Source organism: Bos grunniens, chromosome 11 (genome assembly GCF_055505025.1).
Source record: "Bos grunniens cultivar Pamir isolate PY7600 chromosome 11, Bosgru_T2T1.0, whole genome shotgun sequence".
In the NCBI taxonomy this organism is placed as follows: Eukaryota; Metazoa; Chordata; class Mammalia; order Artiodactyla; family Bovidae; genus Bos; species Bos grunniens.
Genome location: NC_141175.1, coordinates 103,035,823 through 103,058,671, shown reverse-complemented (window position 1 = coordinate 103,058,671; position 22,849 = coordinate 103,035,823). Strand labels below are relative to the sequence as shown.

At 41.1% G+C, this 22,849-nt stretch overlaps 2 protein-coding genes across 6 annotated transcripts in view; one reads left to right on the top strand and one right to left on the bottom strand.

Moving 5' to 3' along the window:
- Positions 1-702: 702 nt before the first annotated feature.
- TXNDC9 (thioredoxin domain containing 9) lies at positions 703-10,925 on the bottom strand. Of its 2 annotated transcripts, none has more exons than XM_086327972.1 (5): positions 10,779-10,925; positions 8,230-8,460; positions 6,190-6,308; positions 3,596-3,850; positions 703-1,303 (listed from the first exon to the last, which is right to left on the bottom strand). In XM_086327972.1, exons 2-5 carry the CDS (start codon positions 8,416-8,418, stop codon positions 1,186-1,188), a joined length of 681 nt encoding a protein of 226 aa, XP_086184098.1. In that variant the 5' UTR covers positions 8,419-8,460; positions 10,779-10,925; the 3' UTR covers positions 703-1,185. The 2 variants fall into 2 exon arrangements, with proteins under 2 accessions (XP_086184098.1, XP_086184099.1); XM_086327973.1 differs by having other exon boundaries at positions 10,797-10,925.
- Positions 10,643-22,849, top strand: part of EIF5B (eukaryotic translation initiation factor 5B) — a 76,731-nt gene continuing 64,524 nt past the window's right edge. For 3 of the 4 annotated variants that reach the window (XM_086327969.1, XM_086327968.1, XM_086327970.1), the window contains exon 1: positions 11,901-12,101. In XM_086327969.1, the coding sequence (XP_086184095.1) occupies positions 12,067-12,101 (35 nt within the window). In that variant the 5' untranslated portion in view covers positions 11,901-12,066. Of the gene's footprint in view, positions 10,951-11,900; positions 12,102-22,849 lie in introns of those variants that run through there. The other variant, XM_086327971.1, reaches the window with a different exon arrangement.

Below are 22,849 nucleotides of genomic sequence, written 5' to 3'. Positions count from 1 at the left end.
TGATTTTTCAAGCATCGAAACAGCTTTGCATACCTGGGATAAATCTCACTTGGTTGTGGTGCCTGGTTGTTTTTTATATACTGTTGGGCTGATTTGCTAATATTTTAAGGATTTTTGCTTCTGTTCAAGACAGATACTGGTCTGTAGTTTTCCTGTAATGTCTTTGTTCTTAGTATTAGAGTATAGCTGGTCTCATGAGTTAGGAATGAGACAACTCATTCTGCTTTTGAAAGGGACTGTAGAGAATTAATAAAACCTCTTCATTAATGTTCACTAGAATCCACCAGTGAACCCGTGTGGGTCTGGTGCTTTCTGTTTTAGAAAGGTAGTAGCTGTTGATTATATAAAAGAGGCCTATTCAGGTTGTCTGTTTCTTGTGTGAGTTTTAGCAGGATCATGGTTCAAGTACCAAAGAGACTCACTATTCTTCCCAAGACTGAGTATTTTCTTGAATAAGTGTTTTTGTTTGCTGTATGCTCTTATGACAATTTCCAGAGACTTTTCATTTTTAGAAAAATATTTACCAGTTATGATTGTCTCACTGATGGGTCTGTAGATCATGCTGCCATACCCAAAGTGCTTCTTGATTGTTTAATGCACGTCTTAAAATATAAGCCATCAGGACCTTTTAAATAAGGCAGTATGGTCACAATCTGAAAAAGCTTTCTGATGCCATCAGTTGATTCAACAACACCATGCATCTTACAGAATAAATAAAGTTCTTTAATAATTACTTAAATATATTCCAGAAGTGAAGAGTGTTTCTAATTCATTTACAAGTGCTATCTGTTACACCAGTAAATGTTACTTGACCTCTTTATAAAGTAAATAATGCTGCATAAGAATTAGTCCTGGAATAGTGTGCTGAATTTCTATTTTCAATCCAGTAGATTAAAAACACAATTGTGAATGGTATAAAAACGTAAGAATCATTGTGATAAAACCAATCTCAAAAATAGAGAATCCAGACTCTCCTCAGATAATTTTAGAACTCACAAGTTTTCCTCTACTTAAACACAAGCTCCACATATAAATATTAAAGACGTTTTTCACCATGATGCCACTGCATAAAACTCTAGAATGTGACCATCAGGAGATGAACATACTGAAATCAAGAGTTTAGAAAACACATCTAATTGTGAAGGAGAAATAAAAAGACGATTTACAAAGAATTATAACTAATTTCTAATCATCATCAGAGTCTGAATCATATTTCTTTCCCCGAATAGTTTTCTTTTCCAGCTTTGTGAAGTTTGTTCCAAATTTCTTTTGGCTCTGAAATGGTGGCTCCATTAAATTTCCACTAAAAAGAAACAAATAAGAAAAGCGCTTAATTCTCTATGATTTAGTACAGCTAGTATTCTAAACTACATAAAAATCTATCCTCACTCTAACACATGGACTAGAGTAAAATTTTCTTTATAATGCTGATGTTGAGGAAGAGGTACTGAAAACTAACACTGATTGTTAATAGTTGATAATTAACAGTTTTAAACCTTACTTTGTACTACTAAATGCTTTTGACTAGCATTTTATTTTCTTATCGTTAATTACTGATTAGCATTTCATGGAATGTACCAACAAAATCTCTGACTGAAAACCATAGAAGGAAATCAGTTATTGTCATGTTTTGGGTATGCTGAATCTGTATTAGATTCCTATCCCTCTGAGAATGACACGGGAAAATCGTGCTCTATTTTCGATAGCCTGTTACGACCAGTTTGATCCTATTTAACATCTTTTAATGTTTAGATCACTATAGACAACAAACTCATGGAACTCATTATCATTAACCCTGAATTAGTATAGAATGCTTTTCATGATACCTGAAAAATAAGATCTTGGTTTTGAAATATCATTTGCCGCTGAAGGGAATTATGGCTTCTTGGAGATAAAGTCAATTCCTATGGAGAGTACAACACAGGTCCCCCTAAAAGATCTTACCTGCACCAAAAAGAAAGTGCTCAAAGGATTATGGGGATGTGTTAAGAACACACAGAAGCCAGAATGCAAGGCTCTCACTGGGCAGACGTGAGGTAACCTGAGCTTCAAAGTAAATAATAACAGTAATACTCAATAATATATCCCATTGAATAAAATAATCCATAGCCCATTCTAATACAAAGAAATGAAAAAGTAAACTAATGTGGGGTCTGGAAAAGGTCTTCCTTAAATTACCAGTTAGGTTGGTAGACAACTGGTTAGCCAGTGCTCAGATAATACTGCCAGCAATGAAACAAACCACCCTATGTCTCCGGATATGGTACACTGAGAACGAAGAACACATCACTTCCATATTACACCTGTGGAAAATATGCAAAACCTGAATCTAATTGTGAAACATTAGATGAACCCAAACTGGGAGATGCTCTATGAAATAACCAGTTGTACTCATCAAAACTGTTAACCTATTGGAAAACAAGGGCAACAAGTTGCTACAAGTTAAAGGAAACTAAAAATTCACAGTAAGTACTTGTGACTCATTTCTTCAGTATGGAGGATATTACTGGGACAGTGATGGACTTGAATAAGGTCTGCAAACTATGTATTTTGTGTTTTACTAATTTTACTGTGGATGTATAAGAATGTCCCTGTTCTTAGAAAATGCAAACAGAAATATTTAGGAGTAAAGGGACGTCTACAATATCCAGTCAGATGGTTCTGAAAAAAGTTTATATATACCCAAAAACAGAATGATAAAGCAAATATAAAATATTGAAAATTGAGGGATACGGGTGAATGATATATGAGAATTCTCTGCACTAGTTTCCAACTTATTTAAAATTGGAAATCACGATTTAATATTAACCTTTTACTTAAGAAAACAAAACCTGGAACTTCAAAATCAATTTCTACAATATAGGAATGACTTATACACATGTAGGAGAGATTCAGAGAAAAAGGAGGAAGGAAAATAAAAAGATGAGGGAATTTTTTACTTATTGAAAGGTACTCTGACTGGAATAACTGGAAATTTTAACCAATTATTTTTGCAAATAAAAAACAGATACATAAGATGTGCTCTAATCTGTGAAATTAAACTGTCTGGAGAAGTGAACAAAGAGATGAGTGGAAAACAGAAGTTGGATTTTAGATCATTTTCTACTGAGACTGCTCTTTATAGTTATGTAATTTAAGCTAAACATAGAAATGAGATGTTATATAGTTTATCAGAGTTGACAAGTGATACAGGAATAACTACATTGAAAATATAATGTTTGAAAATAAGTCATTATCAATTTGAGTAATCTGGGTTCAAGCCGGAAGGAGTCAATTCTTCTCGAGTGTCATCCTGGGTTTCCAGATGAATACCGAATTAGATTTCATAGGATCTGTTTGAAAACTTTTAGAGTTAGGTGGACTCTAAAACCCAAGACCAACTTTATCTGGAGCTCTGACTTTGCTGTAAGATCACACTAAGGTACACTTTTAAGAGATACGCTTTTCCTTTGTGGCAGTTTTTCTTCATCTCCAGCTGCAAGATAAAGCTTATGGAAATATTTATTTCCATAAAATAAATATTAACATAAAAATTATCTAAAAACTTCCACTGAATATGGGAGTTAAAATAAACTGACGGTTTGCTGAATGTTACCTGTAATTAAGAATATCAGAACAGCCCAGCCTCCACTCTAGGGTTTCTGTGGTGAAGTCGTCTGTATTTCCTAGGTCAGAAAATCCAACAACAAAATCCTGTGTTTTTCCATCTTTCACCAGTGCTAGTGTGGGAATGACTTTGATACGCAGTCTCTCACAAAGGAAAGGTGCTTTTTCCACATTCAGTTTCAAAAATTTGGTCTCAAGATGTTTCTTGGACAATATCACCAAATGTCTGTCTAGTATTTTACACCTGTAAATAACAACACATAGAAAACCAAAAGCTAAAAATGACAATTTCTTTATCAAAGTAAATATTAAGGCACATCTAAGTTTTTACTTTTCCTGAATCTCATAATCTGCCAGTCAACCTATGTATCTATCAGATAACCTTATTTCCATTTCATAGGTTAGGTACCTCTTTTTCTACCTCTTATGATACTGTAGTCTAGAAGGTTGGATCTGCCTTAATGAGAACAAAGTATTCAACATATGGCTTAAGTGGCTCACAAAGCTGTCATGTTCATGGCCAAGAATAAAAAATAGTCATTTTCCTTATGCATGTTTCCTGGCATTTCATAGAAAGAGGCAAATCTGAACTTGACAGAGCTCAGAAGACACCTCCCAGAATTAGAAATGTACAGGTGGTGTTCTCTTTGGAAGTCACTGAGAAAGACTGAGTATGTCACCGAGAAGGAACCTTTCCAACTGTACAAATTCTGTTAGTGGAAGTCTATCAAGGTTAAGGGCTACAAATACATGGTCATTATGGTTCTAAAGAAGTGCAAAATACCAGCAGTATTTTTATTGAGCCACCTGAAAAGGAAAAGTGGTATTTTCTTTAAATTCTACTTTAAACTGGCCAACCCTTTAGTGTATCTGAGAGATAACTATGAAAACCTCTGTGAGCAGTTATTCTTACCCAGAGGTGATTAGTACAATCAACTTTTAAAACATACAGAGGAATCAAAATTCTCTGGGACTTGGGCTGAGAAACATGCCCAAGTGAAGTGAAGTTTGATAACTACTCTGCTTTCAATGATTAAGACACCAAAACCACAGCTGATTTTACCAGCAGGTTTTTGGGGTACTTCTTGGTAGTTTTTCCTGAGTTAAGTTCAGGTCCACTGAGTTTCTTATAACCTTGATGCCTCATCATCTGAGTGATTCTTTTTATATATCACTCATGCAGTGAAGCAATGGAATGTTATTAATAATGAAAATTGTCAGAATAAGTGGTTTCTGAATGAAGCTCCAAAGAAGTGACAGATCATTTGGAGAAATACATTCTTGAGGATTTCTACATAAATCAACTCCACGGTTTTACTGGAATAATATAGAATCTATTTTAAATAAGTATGTCCCATTGGCCAATTAACCCATTTTTTAATTGAATTTTAAATCCAATTTAAACCCTTATGATTTAAATCATGAGGGAGTGAGCAGTCATGATGTAGTTAAAATAGCATTAAGCTGGGCTCAAATCTGCTTTCATCATTTAGCAACTGAGTGCCATCAGGCAGGTCACTTAATTTCTCCAAGTCTTGGTGTCCACACACAAAAATACATGGGGATTATAAAGTACTTACCTCAAAGGGAGATTGTGAATGTTCCAGGATCTTTCACCGCCTGAAGTGTCTAGCATTACCACATGCTAAAACTGTGATATCTACCTGTCTATATCAATTCATTCAACCTTGACTTTATTTTCTTTCATTTGTATTCTGTTAGTTAATAAATCCCGGCCACTAATAACCATGTTTTTGGGTAAGGAGGCAAAGACAAGGGCCAGGCAGACTATGGAGATGAGAGAAGAGGGCAGGGCTGGGGCCACAGTGAACAATGGAGATTCTGGATTGAAGTGTGAGTTTCCGCAGGAGCTACTCAGCATCAGCAAATTGCTTTCATACAATTCTAGGTCTGTTATCACATCATCTGATGTTGGCAACTATTCAAACTTTGGAGCTAGGGGAAAAAAACAGGCTTCAGCCATCTGGTTTAAGATATAACCTCTTCTGGGGCTATTTTTACTTTGAGGGATCAGCCTCCAAAGAGAGGTTGGCAGACCTGGGCTTGTCTAAGAGAAATCACTTTCTCCACCTTCCAGCCAAACCTGAAGTCCCAACTCTGCTTCTGGAGAAAGGCCTTGTCAAGCCACCGTCTCCCTGTGAATTGCCAGTTGAGAAGTGACTGAATTCAAACTTGGTGTTCAGGTGTTGGCCCCATTTCCAACACTGTGGCTGTATTGTAATAGTAGGGACAAAAGCAGAATTCTTGGAATTGATATTAAAAAAAAAAAAATTTAAGTGCTCATTGCTCAGATGTTTTTAAAGTTAGCTAGCGAAAATATCATTCAGAAAATAGCCACTTCTATGAAAATCCTGAAATCCAATAATTTATACTTTTTTATGTCACTGGTTTTTAAGTTAATCTTTGATGACTGCTTAATTTTAATATACAGACTTCCAGTACAAAGGGACAACTTAGGAATTAGTTCCTTTCACATTTTTCTTAATTTCTCTATTAAGTCAGGGTATCTATTCAACAGTCTCTTCATATTTAAAAACAGTCACTGAGGGGAAACAAAGTTACCTGAATGTGGAGTCTCTGTAGAAATGGCAAACCACTTTTTTACTCTCCTTGACTTCTTGAAAAAAGTCTCTCTCACTAGGGATTTCTCTGTATTCCCCATGTCCTTTTGAAAGCCATTCCTAATTTGAAGAAAGGAGAAATATCACACATTTGAAATCTCTTTCAATGTCACTTTATATCTTATATCCAAATCACTATATTATTTTGTAATTAAGTTGACTTTATCTTAGAACTGAATTCCTTTCGGTGATGTACTTTCCTATCTTTCTAGTGTCAATGCAGAAATAGTCTGTGCGCAGACTATTTAATTATTAATTTAATAATTTAATAATTTAATTTAATTTAATTAATTATCTGTCTTGGTAACTTGAAACACATGTTTTCTTAGAACTTTCAAAATAAAAATTTAGACTATAAAGATTGAGAATGTAAACATCTATTTAATTTCTTTGCACTTAAACTACTAAAATCAAAAGAATCTGATCCAAGTTACTATGAAGCTTTAAAAAAGAACAGCTGTGAGATAAAGCAAACTGATGCTTGGGGAGGGGCGGGTACTATGGCTCTGAAGCTGAGGAGCCCTGTGTACTTTGGATGACCACCTCAGAGACAGCACTCTTCTAGCCTGGCCACCCACGGATAGTATCCAGTGAAGAAAAAGGTGTTTTCTCACGTGGTATCCAGAAAAAGGGACCCACAAGTCCAGCTAATCCAATTCTCCAAATCACTATCTCGACCTTTATCATCCATGTTGGACAGGTATTTCAGTTTCTTGTACCTTTCCCGTGGCAGGAAGCTGACTGCCTCAAGTGGAAACTTTTTTCCTTTCTCCAGATTTCTACTGTCATTTAATCTTTTTTTTCCCCTCTATTTCTTTGTCTTACTGGCTGTATTAGTTGCTGTTGTGTCCAACTCTTTGTGCCCCATGGACTGTATGTAGTCTGCCAGGCTCAACTGTCCATGGAATTTTACAGGCAAGAATACTTGAGTGGATTGCCATACCCTCCTCCAGGGTATCTTCCCAACCCCAGGGATCAAGCCTGGGTCTCCTACATTGTAGGCAGATTCTCTACCATGTGAGCCATTAGGGAAGCCCTTCTCAAGACTAGGCTTTAATAAAAAGGAGGACTGGACTTGCAGACAGAAGGACTTGGATCACTGCTCCACCACTCATTAGGCTGTGATTCTCATAACCTTTCTGAGTCTCACATTCCTCATTTGTAATGTGGGGATTATAAAACAACTATCTCACTGAGCTACTGTGACAAGACAACGTGAAAATAACAGAGCAGCTGGCACATCACATGTGCCTGAAAGCATTAATACACGTATTCTCTAGTTCTCAGAAAAGTCTTCTCTCACCGACTGCAATATATCCTGAACTTTGGTCAGCCTGGACCTCAGATGAGAGAAGTTCTAATCTTTCAGGTCAGCCCTTCAAATATCACGATTTCCCTGTTCCACAGTGAACATTTCTGCCTGCTTTTGACTGTCTCATATGAGGACTTCTAGACGTTCTCATCCTCTGAGCGCACTAGAAGGGGGCAGGAGCCCAGACTGCATCACTAGTTTTGCTATCTGTTTCATGTTGGCTTATGCTGAGCTACTGGGGGCCCTGGTATTTTTACCTTATTTCTTTGGTAAAGCTTCCATAAAGAGTTTAAACTCCTTAATGACACACTTGCTTTGAGCACAGACAAATCATGACAGGCTTTCTTATAACTCTGCCTGAAAGGGAACCTGCGGACCCCTACTTCTCCCAGTGTTCTTCCTCATTCATACTCTCAACTACACAAATTTGAGCTCAGAAAATGATCCTGGACCAGGTGTTTCTTGTACTTGACTGTGAATTAACACTGATCAGGCTAACTCGGACTGTGTCTTTAAAAACTATCTTTTCCCCCAGGGAGAATTTTTAATGGCATTAGGTACTTTTGAGGTCAAACCACCCTAAAGACTGAGAACTTCAGGCACATGTATATAGAAGTGGGTAGAAGCATACTGTGGGAGCAATTTCAGAAAGCAGGGCAGAGAGGTTACTTGTTTCTGCTGCTGAGCTTTCTTCAGAGCCTCGAGTCTCTTCTCCCGGAGGCGTTCTAATTCATCCTCATCCATCTGATCCAGTTTCTGAATCTCCGCATCCAAATGTTCTTCCACTAGTTTGGTAGTTTGAAGCAACTGATTCTCCAGGACTTTTGAAAACACGTCAACAGACGCGTTCGCTTCCATTCTTCTGAACGGTACGGTTCAGCCTTGACGCTGGAGAGGTGGCTTACAAAGTTGCAGAAAAAAATGAGACAGCAAACTTTTAGTTCCCCAAAGGCTAGCAAATATATCATTTGGAGTTCACAAAGTGTTCTGCTGGCAACCAACCATGTCATGTTAAGAATGTTTACTTAAATGTTTTAAAATTTAATTTTCAACAGGTTATAGTCACTCGTGTGTGTTAAGTTGCTTCTGTTGTGTCTGACTTGTTGCGACCCTATGGACTGTAGCCCGCCAGGCTCCTCTGTCCATGGGATCCTCCAGGCAGGAAAACACTGCAGTGGGTTGCCATGTCCTCCTCCAGGGGATCTTCCCCACCCAGGGATCAAACCCTTGTCTCTTATGTCTCCTGCACTGGCAGGTGGGTTCTTTACCACCGGGGAAGTCACACTAGTCAAAAATAATTCAGACCAAAGGTTAGAGTGCTTTTGACTCTGCTTACTATTCTAAAGCAAAGAGAAACCCTTAAGACTGTCGCCAGACCAGAAAGAACCAAGCAGTTGAAACTAACCCTAGCGTTGTATACTGACAGTATTCTTTACCAAAGGAAAAGGGAAGCAAAGCAGAAATGACTGCAGACATGATGAAGTTTAACTGTAGCAAGGTTTTACACATATGTGTACACACCAAATTTTGCTTCAAGATAGAGCACATTTGAGCAAAAGACATTATTTTTCATCTCTGCCTAAATGATCTTAACTCTGAAGAGAGCTCATTACAACTTGTGTAAAGAACTCTGCCTGGTGTTCCCTAAGCTCTAGTTTCCAATTCTGTTCTCTTAGTAACTAATAAAGTCTATGAGCCCACAAAGATTGATACTAATATTGATTTGGTGACACCCAGTGCTCCTAACTTTGATGTCAAACAACATAACACTCCAAATATAAAAAGCATATTGATCTATGTAAGATAGGAGTTTAAAAATAGACTCTAATTCAGATCTCAATGACAGTCTATTTATTTAACATTTTTATTTTATATTGGCATACAGTTGATTTACAATGTGTTAAGTTTTAGATATACAGCAAAGTGATTAATTTATACATACTCAATTACCTTTTCCAAATTCTTTACCCATTTAAGTGATTATAGATTACTGAATAGAGTTCTCTGTGCTATACAGTATGTCTTTGTTGGTTATCTATTTCAACTGAGTATTTTAAAATAAATTATTTTCTACCAGCAACAATTAGATGAATTTTATGTGTACTCCTGGGTTATTACCGCAGAAATTTATAATTTGTCAAAGCAGGAGACTGTTGATCTCAACTATGTTTTCAACTACTACTGAAGCACTTTTTAAAAATCTGAAATTTTTGAGCTCATTTGCCCAGCTTCTGACACACAGACTGGCCCACCAGACCCTCTATTAACTGTTGAACTGAATTGAAATAGTCTTCCTGCAAAATTCGCCTCTGATTCCATTTTTTTCCCCCACATGAAAAGCAGTCGAAAAGCATACTGGATTTTCTCTTTGTATTCCTGGAGCTAGCAGTGTTGGGAACACTGCAGGTGCGCAAAAAATATTTGTCAACGGTTGAAGGAGCATGTGTCTAGCTATTGTTCAAATTATGGTTATGTTTAAAGTATTTCTGGGTTTTAAAAACCAAAATGTAAGTTCCTCACATGCGATAAAATTTTAAAGGCGCTGTATTTCAAATACAGAAAATGAATTTCACACTCCCTACTTCTCAAGAAAAACTGGATCGGGGCAGATGAGACAGAGAAGTAGTATCTGTTAAACACGGACTTGCTGGTCAGACCTTATTCTTTACAAGGGGCGTAGCGGTTGCTTGTCCCTGGAGTTTTACAGGCTGAGCTCAGAATTTAATTCTGGGATAACTGGGAGGAGAAGCGATTAACAAGAGCTGTTCTGGGCGGCAGGTTGTGCTGGGCATCGCCTTCAGAAAGGGGGAAAGGAGATGGTGCAGAGATAACTTCATTCTCCAAATCACAAGCTTCTGATTCTTTTTTCAGTTCAACTGAATGGTGGGCAGGGATGTGTCCTCAAGTTACCTAACCATTTCCGCGACTCCCCTGTGTGCACCCGCCAAAACAACCAGGGGGCCTCGCCGTTAACCGCACGCCAGCCGCTTCCCAAAAGTACCCTCGCTACTCCCCGCGCCCCCAGGGACAGACGAGGGCAGAAGCGAGGTGGCCCCAGCTTCAAAGCCTCCCCGGCGCATGCGCCAAAGCCTCCTCCGTGGCGGGGACTCCGGAGCCCGAGCCGCGCCCCTCCCCCGCCTAGGCAGGATGCGGAGCAGGCGGGCGTCCGTTAGCACCAGGATGCATGGCCGGTTTTTTCACGCCACTCTCTGCCTCACCTGAGCTCTCCGCGATACCTGAGATACGAAGAACCAGCTTCTCCAGAAGAGCAATCCTCTCTGGCTTCAGGCTCCAAGCAGCTGCGGGTAGCTGCGAAGCGACCGTCACTTCCGCCTCCTCATTGGCCGCGGATCTCACGCGATAGCAACTGCAACGTCCCAGGAAGTGGAGGTAGTGCGGGGGAGGGGGGAGGGAAGTGTGCGCGGCGAGCGCTTCTGCGCGTGCGCCCTTCTCCACCTTTCCTCTGCTCCAGCTCTCTGAACTCTGGCGTGTGAACCTTTCCCTCCGTCCGAGTAAACAGCCCAGAGGGCGGGGGAGCGAAGTACGCTGGAGATTGTAGTTTCTTAGTCCCCAGCCTGGAGTTGACGTTCTTAGGCTCTGACACATGTTACATCAGAAAGGAAATAGCAATGATTCTGCTCTGGAGTGGCACTCCAATTTTGTTTCCATTCGGTTTATTGAACAATTCCCCCCTTTAAAAAGCAAAGTATAACTTAAGTGTAAGTTTTTACATAGTTAACACATAGAGTCGTTGTCCAGATCCGGATATAAAACACTTTTACAACCCTAGTATGACATAAATTTTTAGAGCTTGTTCTCGGTTTGAATGTAAAGATCATGATCTGTTTAGGAGAAATAATGGGTGTGTCTTTTTTAATGGTTTCTGTTTATTTGTTTTGGTAATTCATGGACATGACTACGAGGCTCAATATTGTGGATTTCTGTCTCCCTTTGGAACACCCAGACGGCTCACCAGTGGTTCACTATCCTTCTTTATTGAACTTCACGCAGCTGAGTACAAAGGGACAGAGGTTAAAGGTGGAAGGGAAGCCCAAAGTCTACTTTTGAACTGAGATCCAATTCCCCAACTCTGCGTCCCCCAGCAGGGAGAGACCCGACGGGGGAAATTTCCAACCTCATTGTCCACCTCCGGGTTCTAGAATCTTGAAACCCCGCGGACCTCGGAGCGCCGCGGACGCGTGCCGGAAGGGGGCGCTCCGGTTTCCGCCTGACGGGCGGGGTAACTAGAGACGCTCTACCCGCGGCGCAGCTCTCGATGAGCCGCGCCCTGCGTCCCCACGCCGAGGCGGCGGGGCGATGCGCTTGCGCACTCGGAGCTCACACCATATGTGCCCTGTCCCAGTGCGCGGGTCTGTGGAGAGCCGGGTGCGAGAGGCGGCAGCGCGAGGGGCACGGAGCCGAGCGGAGACCGAAGTCAGCCGAGGGACAGCGGGTCTGTGAGAGACCGAGTAGAGGGGCTGGGGCTGCGAGCGCCGCTGACACACGATGGGGAAGAAGCAGAAAAACAAGAACGAAGACAGGTATTAGTGGCGGGGTCCTCACGGCGGCGGCCGGCGCGGCTCAGGGGGTCGCGCGGGTCCCGCGGGCGCGGGGCGGACCCGGGTCGAGGCTCGAGAGCGGCCCCGCGAGGCACAGGCCGGGACCTAGAGTGGGCAGCGCGGGCCCGAGACCCCAGTTCCGGGCAGGCGAGGAGGGCCTCGGCGGCGAGCGGGTTCCCAGCCTAGACTCCGTCCCCTCGCCCGGCTCGGGAGAAGGTCTCTGGCTTAGGAGCCGGGAGTCGTTTTGGGGTTCGCGGTCCCTTGGGGCAGGGCTCGGGCGGCCTCACGGAGCCGGGGGCCGCTTGGCCACCGTGGCACGGGCGGGTGGGAGTTGTTGCGGCGCTGCTCTTGGCGGAGGTCTGGAAGAATTCTTTTTTATGTCTGGGTGCCTATGAATTCTTGGAGAGAGAAGGGTTTGGAATGCGACGAGCCTCCAGCCAGGTGTTCTCACCCTCGGAGCCTCTCAGGCACGTTAGAGACAACGCGAGGAGCGTAGCAGGTTGCTCTGTCTTAACTTCAGTTAATTTGGTTCAGCTTTCAATTACTTACGGGCTGATTGTCCAGACTCCATGCTTTTCGCGTTCCTCCTTCCGGCCTTTTGGTCATTTCTTTACTCGCTAGCACCTCCCCTAAGAAAGGAGGAGATGAAACAAACCAACCAGGGTCGCTCTTTTCTAACCACTTAAAAAGGCTTTGGGGGCGAGGGAGCTTAAGGGTGTATGTAGAGTTGAGTACCCCGAGATTATTGTAACATCCCTGGGTGTCATATTCGGTGGAGTTCTTTACCCCTCTTCATGGAAAGGGCTTACTTCCTGGGAGTGAACAACATATGTTATTTTTCACCTTTGTAAACTACTCACCAAACTTAGTTCAAATACTGGGCGTAGTAAGAGAAATTCGGAAGACAAAAACAGCACCCTGTGTTAGTTCATTTTGACTCAAAACGGATATTTGCTCTTGAAGTTTGAATAAAATTACTAGTTGTGATTTGGAATCCTGGGTCGTTCCCTGATCTGGCCCTCACCTAGCTGTTGAATGGAGTTAAAAAAGACACCAAGTGTCTTGTATTTCAGTTGGAGGTCTATTGGAGGAAGTTAGTTGGTTTGAAGAGTAGCCAGATAAATAGGAAAAAATAAGCAGAATTCTGGGGTGATTTAGTGGGGCAAAATTTTCTATGCTTTTGACAGGATGTTTTGGTGCCTGAGATACTTCTTTTTCGTCAGCCTTACACAAGAAATGGAGAGATGAGTGTAATAAAGCTTCCTGTACCAGTTACCCAGCTTCAGCCATTGTTGTCACGTGACTGGTCCTGTTTCATCTACCTGCTGGATATTTTAAAGCAACTCTGAAAATCGTTTCATGTGTAAATCCTTTAAGTGTATCTGAAAGGTGAATACCTGAGGGGAAAAAAACCACAGAAACACAACATAAAGCACAAACACAATGTCATTAAACCCAAGGAATACTAGCAATGATTTCTTAAATACAGTTGTCGGTTTTCTAATTTCACTGATCATTATAAGAAATCTTTTTTTTTTTTTTTTTTTTTTTACACAATTGGTTTGTTTGAATCAGGACTACAGAACTCTATTATTTAGATTAAAAAATATGTATGTATTATCTTAATTTTTTTACTTTTCAAGCTCTTTTGCATTAGAAAAAAGCTATTGAGAAGAGAAATATTTATTCTTGTGTGTGCATTTTTTTAGAGAAAAGTGTTACTGATTCATAACATTGTTTATGGATGACATAAAGTTTAAATTGCAAACATTGGAACCTGTTAAATGATTGGTTTGATAGGATAGAAAGAAGGCTATTGGATTTTTTTCCCCTCAGAATAAATCTGCAGCCTTTATTTTTTGGCTCATGTTGAAGGAAAAATGGTGGCAATGTCAGTGAAAAACACATTTTCTTATAAGCCAATATCAAGTTTCTTTGTTTTTTAATGCTTTGTGGATTCCTCCCACCTCCCCTTCCCTTCCCAGTTGTCTTAAGCCAGGCATGTTTCTGCTCAGAAAGAACTGGATAAGAAATGAGCACCTGCTTATTAGCTATCAAGTTAAGGCATTGGGCCACTTTTCAGTTACTGGAAAGAACATAAAATACGTGACTATTTTAATCCTTATATTGTTATTTTAAATTTTTAGCCACTCAGTGTTCATTTAAAATTAGATTTTACTATCTAATCTGAGGGCTTCCAGGTGGTAAAGAATCTACCTGCCAGTGCGGGAGACACAGGAGATGTGGGTTCAATCCCTGGGTTGGGAAGATCCCCAGGAGAAGGAAATGGCAGCCCACTCCAGTATTCTAGCCTGGAAAATTCCGTCGACAGAGGAGCCTGGTGGGCTACAGTCCATGTGGTCACAAAAGAGTTGGACACGACTGAGAGCGCATAGTGCTCACATACACATACATACACGTACACAGCTAATCTGAGGGATCTTATTTGGATTACGTATGTTATGTTATGGAGAAGGCAACGGCACCCCACTCCAGTACTCTTGCCTGGAAAATCCCATGGACGGAGGAGCCTGGTGGGCTGCAGTCCATGGGGTCGCTAGGAGTTGGACACGACGGAGCGACTTCACTTTCACTTTTCCCTTTCATGCATTGGAGAAGGAAATGGCAACCCACTCCAGTATTCTTGCCTGGAGAATCCCAGGGACGGGGGAGCCTGGTGGGCTGCGGTCTGTGGGGTCACACAGATTCGGACACGACTGAAGCGACTTAGCAGTAGCAGCATGTTATGTTATATCAGTGACTGATGTTTGTTTAAACATAGAGTTCTAGAATTTTGTTTTAGCTTATGAAATTCTGAGTGAGATTTTGATACGTGTTAAGCAAGTTTCCTTTTTCAGTTGACTGGGATAAGAGTCAGTTTTCACAGATCATACAGACAAAATACATGGCCAGTATTTTCGTTTCTTCCTGGGCTTCCCTTGTGGCTCAGATGGTAAAGAATCTGCCTGCAATGCAGGAGACCCACTTTCGATCTCTGGGCTGGGAAGATCCTCTGGAGAAGGGAATGGCAACCCACTCCAGAATTCTTGCCTGGAGAATCCCATGGACAGAGGAGCCTGGCAGGCTATAGTCCATGGGGTCACAAAGAATTGGACATGACTGAGCGACTAACACAAAACACATGGAACCTTTCTGGTCGTCGGTTTGTGTGGTCCGGCCGTGCACAGCACCTTGCGTGCTCTAGCAGTGCCCTACTGTTTCCATTTACACAGCACGATGGATGTTCTTTTATTAGTATATGCAGAGAAAAAAATGATCCTGATTATCTAATTTTTCACAGTTAACCTCCAGTTCATCATTTTAATCCTTTTTTTTAAATCCCCCAAGTGTGGTAGTTGTATTTTTCAGGTTTTAAGGAATGTGTTCTGTTGACTTATCTAGAAAGATTAATACATTTCCATTCCATCACAATGGCTGTAGAGGGAAGAAAGATCATTATTTCACTTATCTCACAGTCAGACATAAAAATGGGGATGTCATTCAGAAATTAGGAGTTGTTTCAGGATTGAGTGGGCTTCCCTTGTGGCTCAGCTGGTAAAGAATCCGCCTGCAATGTGGGAGACCTGGGTTCGATACCTGGATTGGGAAGATCCCCTGGAGAAGGGACAGGCTACCCACTCCAGTATTCTGGCCTGGAGAATTCCATGGACTGTCTAGTCCATGGGGTTGCAAAGACTTGGACATGACTGAGTGACTTTCACTTCACTTCAGGATTGAGTGCGGTTCTGGGGCATCTTCAGTTCTGACTTTTCGCTGGTGGTGAGTTAGTTACTGTTGTTCAGTCACTAAGTCGTGTCCAGCTTTTTTCGACCCCATGAACTGCAACGTGCCAGCCTTCCCTGTCCTCCACCATTGCCTGATGTTTGTGAAAATTCACTTCCATTGAGTCAGTGATGCCATTCAGCCATCTCATCCTCTGTTGCCTTCTTCTCCTGCTTTCAATCTTTCCCAGCATCAGGGTCTTTTCCAGTGAATTGGCTCTTCACATCAGATGGCCAAGTATTGGAGCTTCAGCTTCAGGATCAGTCCTTCCAATGAATATTCGGGGTTGATTTCCTTTAGGATTGACTGGTTTGATCTTCTTGCAGTTCAAGGGACTCTTCCAGCACCACCGTTCGAACACATCAGTTCTTTGACTCAGCCTTCTTTATGGTCCAACTCTCACAGCCATACACGAGTACTGGAAAAACCATAGCTTTGACTAGATGGACCTTTGTTGTCAAAGTAATGTCTCTGCTTTTTAATAGGCTGTCTAGGTTTGTCAAAGCTTTTCTTCCAAAAATAAGCGTCTTTTAATTTTGTGGCTGCAGTCATCGTCCACAGTGATTTTGGAACCCAAGAAAATAAAAGTCTTTGTCACTGTTTTCACTTTTCCCATATGTATGTGCCATGAAGTGATGGGACTGGATGCCATGATCTTCGTGTTTTGAATGTTGAGTTTTAAGCCAGCTTTTTCACACTCCCCTCACCCTATCAAGAGGCTCTCTAGTTCCTCTTCATTTTCTGTAGTGGTATCATCTGCAAGTCTCAAGGTTGTTGATATTTCTCCTGGCAGTCTTGATTCCAGCTTGTGATTCATCCAGCCTGGCGTCTTGCATTATGTACTCTGCATGCAAGTTAAATAAGCAGGTGAACTAGTATAGTAGCTCTTTGCTTTTAATGACATATAATGCCTCTGTCATTCCTGGAAAGATTCCTGCCTTTAGGGGAGTTCTGGCTGTCTCATCGACAACTGTCTATGTTCTAGACTTTCGTCTTGGTTCCACACATTCACCTTACTCAGGTATGATCACAGGGTCTCGGGTCCCTCCCCTGAGACAGGAACATGGTGATTCGCTTAAGGCACCTGTGTGAGCATAGCAGGTACTCCAGAGCTTTCCAGAGGAAGTAGTCCAGGTGGCAAATGTGTCAGGTAGTCCTCATTTGCGTCATGTTTGAATTAAGAATAAACTATTTGCATACGTTAGATCAAAAAAGAAAAAAAGATGTATAATCTGAACGATCCCTTGGCTTACCTTGTTCCTGCTCTGATACTTCAGGTGATTGATACCTGAAAGGAAGGGAAGATATCCTAATTTGTCATAAATGGGTAAAAAAGCAGATGACAAACTTCTGAGCTGCTAGTAACCTCTTCAGCCTTCTATACTGGTGATCCCTGAGGAGCTTATGTAGGCATTTTTGATGTTGCTTACCAGCTAGTTGGACATTACTTTCCTTCTAAGTTTATTCCAGTCTGGCAGTTGGTCTATACATTGGGCAAGGCATTGTTTAACTGAGGACCAGAGTGTCTGGTTAAGTTAGAAAAGCAGTTCTCAAACTTTCTGGTCCTAGGACCTCCTTATACTCTTAAATTACTAGGGAACCCAAAAGGCTTTTCTTTATGTGGGTTATATCAGTCAATGTCTGTGTGTGTGTTAAGTCACTCAGTCATGTCCAACTCTTTGTGACCTTATGGGCTGTAGCGTGCCAGGCCCCTCTGTCCATGGGATTTTCCAGTGGACAAGAATACTGGAATAGGTTGCCATTTCCTCCTCCAGGATCTTTACTACCCAGGGATCAAGCCTGCATCTCTTGCATTGGCAGGCAGATTCTTTACCACTGAGCCACCTGGGAAGCCCATATTAATGGATCAGATCAGTCGCTCAGTCGTGTCCAACTCTTTGCGACCCCATGAATCGCAGCATGCCAGGCCTCCCTGTCCATCACCAACTCCCGGAGTTCACCCAGACTCACGTCCATCGAGTCAGTGATGCCATCCAGCCATCTCATCCTCTGTCGTCCCCTTTTCCTCTTGCCCCCAATCCCTCCCAGCATCAGAGTCTTTTCCAATGAGTCAACTCTTTGCATGAGGTGGCCAAAGTACTGGAGTTTCAGCTTTAGCATCATTCCTTCCAAAGAAATCCCAGGGCTGATCTCCTTCAGAATGGACTGGTTGGATCTCCTTGCAGTCCAAGGGACTCTCAGGAGTGTTCTCCAACACCACAGTTCAAAAGCATCAATTCTTTGGCACTCAGCCTTCTTCACAGTCCAACTCTCACATCCATACATGACCACAGGAAAAACCATAGCCTTGACTAGACGAATCTTTGTTGGCAAAGTAATGTCTCTGCTTTTGAATATGCTATCTAGGTTGGTCATAACTTTCCTTCCAGAGAGTAAGCGTCTTTTAATTTCATGGCTGCAGTCACCATCTGCAATGATTTTGGAGCCCAGAAAGATAAAGTCTGACACTGTTTCCACTGTTTCCCTATCTATTTCCCATGAAGTGATGGGACCATATGCTATGATCTTCGTTTTCTGAATGTTGAGCTTTAAGCCAACTTTTTCACTCTCCACTTTCACTTCCATCAAGAGGCTTTTTAGTTCCTCTTCACTTTCTGCCATAAGGGTGGTGTCATCTGCATATCTGAGGTTATTGATATTTCTCCCGGCAATCTTGATTCCAGCTTGTGTTTCCTCCAGTCCAGCGTTTCTCATGATGTACTCTGCATATAAGTTAAATAAACAGGGTGACAATATACAGCCTTGACGAACTCCTTTTCCTATTTGGAACCAGTCTGTTGTTCCATGTCCAGTTCTAACTGTTGCTTCCTGACTTGCATACAGGTTTCTCAAGAGGCAGGTCAGGTGGTCTGGTATTCCCATCTCTTTCAGAATTTTCCACAGTTTATTGTGATTCATACAGTCAAAGGTTTTGGCATAGTCAGTAAAGCAGAAATAGATGTTTTTCTGGAACTCTCTTGCTTTTTCCATGATCCAGCGGATGTTGGCAATTTGATCTCTGTTTCCTCTGCCTTTTCTAAAACCAGATTGAACATCAGGAAGTTCACGGTTCACATATTGCTGAAGCCTGGCTTGGAGAATTTTGAGCATTACTTTACTAGCATGTGAGATGAGTGCAATTGTGCGGTAGTTTGAGCATTCTTTGGCATTGCCTTTCTTTGGGATTGGAATGAAAACTGACCTTTTCCAGTCCTGTGGCCACTGCTGAGTTTTCCAAATTTGCTGGCATATTGAGTGTAGCACTTTCACAGCACCATCTTTCAGGATTTGGAATAGCTCAACTGGAATTCCATCACCTCCAAAAGCTTTATTTGTAGTGATGCTTTCTAAGGCCCACTTGACTTCACATTCCAGGATGTCTGGCTCTAGGTCAGTGATCACACCATCGTGATTATCTGGGTCGTGAAGATCTTTTTTGTACAGTTCTTCTGTGTATTCTTGCCATCCCTTCTTAATATCTTCTGCTTCTGTTAGGTCCATACCATTTCTGTCCTTTATCGAGCCCATCTTTGCATGAAATGTTCCTTTGGCATCTCTGATTTTCTTGAAGAGATCCCTAGTCTTTCCCGTTCTGTTGTTTTCCTCTATTTCTTTGCATTGATCGCTGAAGAAGGCTTTCTTATCTCTTCTTGCTATTCTTTGGAACTCTGCATTCAGATGTTTGTATCTTTCCTTTTCTCCTTTGCTTTTCGCTTCTCTTCTTTTCACAGCTATTTGTAAGGCCTCCCCAGAAAGCCATTTTGCTTTTTTGCATTTCTTTTCCATGGGAATGGTCTTGATCCCTGTCTCCTGTACACTGTCACGAACCTCATTCCATAGTTCATCAGGCACTCTATCTATCAGATCTAGGCCCTTAAATCTATTTCTCACTTCCATTGTATAATCATAAGGGATTTGAGTTAGTTCATACCTGAATGGTCTAGTGGTTTTCCCTACTTTCTTCAATTTATGTCTGAATTTGGTAATAAGGAGTTCATGATCTGAGCCACAGTCAGCTCCTGGTCTTATTTTTGTTGACTATTAGAGCTTCTCCATCTTTGGCTGCAAAGAATATAATCAATATGATTTCGGTGTTGACCGTCTGGTGATATCCATGTATAGAGTCTTCTCTTGTGTTGTTGGAAGAGGGTGTTTGTTATGACCAGTGCATTTTCTTGGCAAAATTCTTTTAGTCTTTGCCCTGCTTCATTCTGTATTCCAAGGCCAAATTTGCCTGTTACTCCAGGTGTTTCTTGACTTCCTACTTTTGCATTCCTGTCCCCTATAACGAAAAGGACATCTTTTTTGGGTGTTAGTTCTAAAAGGTCTTGTAGGTCTTCATAGAACCGTTCAACTTAGGCTTCTTCAGCGTTACTGGTTGGGGCATAGACTTGGATTACTGTGATATTGAATGGTTTGCCTTGGAAACAAACAGAGATCATTCTGTCGTATTAATGGATACCACATTACAAATTAAAACTAAAAGATTCTTTAAATATATTGATTTAAAAATAAAAACAATAAGCATCACATATGAACATAAATAACATTGCTGAATAATCACTTTCAAAAATTAATGTAAGTAATGGTGTTAAATGGTTCATAAACCTCTGCAGTCTGGTTTAGTAGAAGATAACTTGATTCTTACCTGCTTGTGCATTCAGTCTGCAGCAAATCACACACCGTGTGGCCTCTGGAAAACACCTCACAGTTGGGAGGAAATGAGAATGAAAAAAGGCCTCCCAGTATTATGTGGAAAGTAGTTGTGACCTCTTGATTTAGTTTAGATGCCCTGAATAAGTCTTGAGGGGAAACTACCTTGAGAACTGTTTATTTAGGGATTCCTAAACTTAAGAGCTAGACATTTGTGAGACATTCTCCAAGCTTTTCGACTTTCATTAATGTTTGTCCAACAGGTGCTTAGAATGCTTGAGTATCACTCAGAGGAAAACTTAAGATATTTGTGGGCATGTTCATGCTCTTGATAGTTTACCCATTCATAATTTTATTTTTTTATGTAATAAGTGAGTTTATCAAGATCTATTAAAAATCTCTTGGGACTGATTTTAATTAGGAATCCCATTAAGTTTTTAGATTATTTGGTACACTTTTATCTTTATGGTATTGAATCATTCCCTTCGAGAAATACATTGTCTAAGTTTTTAAGTGCCAAATATAGTGGTGAAATATAGTGATAAACAAGTTAGTAATGACATGCTTCTCTGGTTAATTATCAGTAATATTTTATTATTTTCTTCATTTGCACCTTTAGGATATTTCTTGTTTGGTTTATTTCTAGGTATCTTGCAGTTTTGGTTTCCGTTAATATAGGAAAACTTACTTTTGAGATGATCTGACCATCTTACTGAATTCTCTATTACTAAAAGTGGCTTTGTGAAGGATGAGGCCTTAGTTGCGATTCACGTCTTAGTTTGTGATAATATGTGATAGAAGGAAGAACAGGGAGAAAAAATTGACATAACAGCATTTAAATGTTTTAGTGACACACAAATGACTCCTTTTCCCTTCCCTTTCTAACTTGTTCAGTGGCTGAGTTGTGTCCGACACTTCAACCCCATGGGCTGCAGTGCGCCGGATCCCTCTGCCCTTCACTGTCTGCTGGAACACATGCCCGTTAGTCGCTGATGCTTCCCGCCATCGCAGCCTCTCCTTTCTTTGGCCTTCAGTGTTTCCCAGCATGAGGGTCTTTTCCAGTGAGTTGGCTCTTTGCATCAGGTGGCCAAAGTATTGGAGCTTAAGCATTAGTCCTTCCAGTGATTCAGGGTCGATTTCCTTGCAGTCAAAGCGACTTTCTAGTCTTCTCTAGCACCACAATTCTAAAGCATCAACTTTTCTGTTCAGCCTTGTTTATGGTCCAACTCTCACATCCATACCTGACTCCTGGAAAAACCATAGCCTTGACTATATGGACCTTGTTAGCAAAGTGATGTCTCAGCTTTTTAATACGCTCTTTGGGTTTGTCGTAGCTTTCCTTCTTTTTGTTAAATATGTACTGTTAAGAAATTTTAAATCAAGTGATTTGAACTGTTATTAAACAATATTGAAATAAACACAGTATAGTACTTGCTGCTGCTGCTGCAAGTCGCTTCAGTAGTGTCCGACTCTGTGCGACCCCATAGACGGCAGCCCAGTAGGCTCCCTGGTCTCTGGGATTCTGCAGGCAAGAACACTGGAGTGGGTTGCCATGTCCTTCTCAATGCATGAAAGTGAAAAGTGAAAGTGAAGTCACTCAGTCGTGTCTGACTCTTAGCAACCCCATGGACTGCAGCCTACCAGGCTCCTCCATCCATGGAATTTTCCAGGCAAGAGTACTGGAGTGGGGTGCCATTGCTTGCCCTAGCAGTAATCACAAATTTACATAATTTTAATAATGAGAACACTTAATTTAGAGGCAGGAAGTATGCTGTAACTAGTTTGAGAATCTGGAGGAAGGGAAAAGTACAAAGAGATAAGAACTACTCTATAACAAGTAGTGGAGGAAACAGATTTAGCACAATAATGTGCTTGAGGCTTACAGCCTCTCCACTGATAAGCCAAATGGGACTCCAGAACCTGTGGTTAAGTGTCTCAAATTTCTTTCTTCCTTAACTTTAGTTGAATAACTACCTGTCTCATAGCCTGTTTACCATGAAGGCAATGATGATTTGATGTTTCATTCCTTCCCATTTCAGACATGATATAGAAAATTTCAGGTGTGTTTTTTTCAGAGGAATCCCGGCTTTTCACCCAGCTAGCAGTCCTTTTTTAGAATCATTGGTTTTCAGACCTCCCTTTGGTGATAGAAAGGTACTTTTATTGAGATACAAAATATTATTTGGTTTTTCTGTTTTTGAAACTTGTTTCACACCATAAACTTCATATGAGCAGTCTCCAAAAACACAATAAGTACTGTTTTAATGAAATTAAATTTGTTTTCATAGGTTTTA

Excerpts from the sequence above, each read along its gene's own strand:
- TXNDC9 (XM_086327972.1), bottom strand. The coding sequence starts at position 8,418 with ATGGAAGCGAACGCGTCTGTTGACGTGTTTTCAAAAGTCCTGGAGAAT. Across the intron at positions 6,309-8,229 it reads AAGCTCAGCAGCAGAAACAA|GAATGGCTTTCAAAAGGACA; the intron begins GTAACCTCTCTG and ends TCTTCAAATTAG. Across the intron at positions 3,851-6,189 it reads TACAGAGACTCCACATTCAG|GTGTAAAATACTAGACAGAC; the intron begins GTAACTTTGTTT and ends TGTTATTTACAG.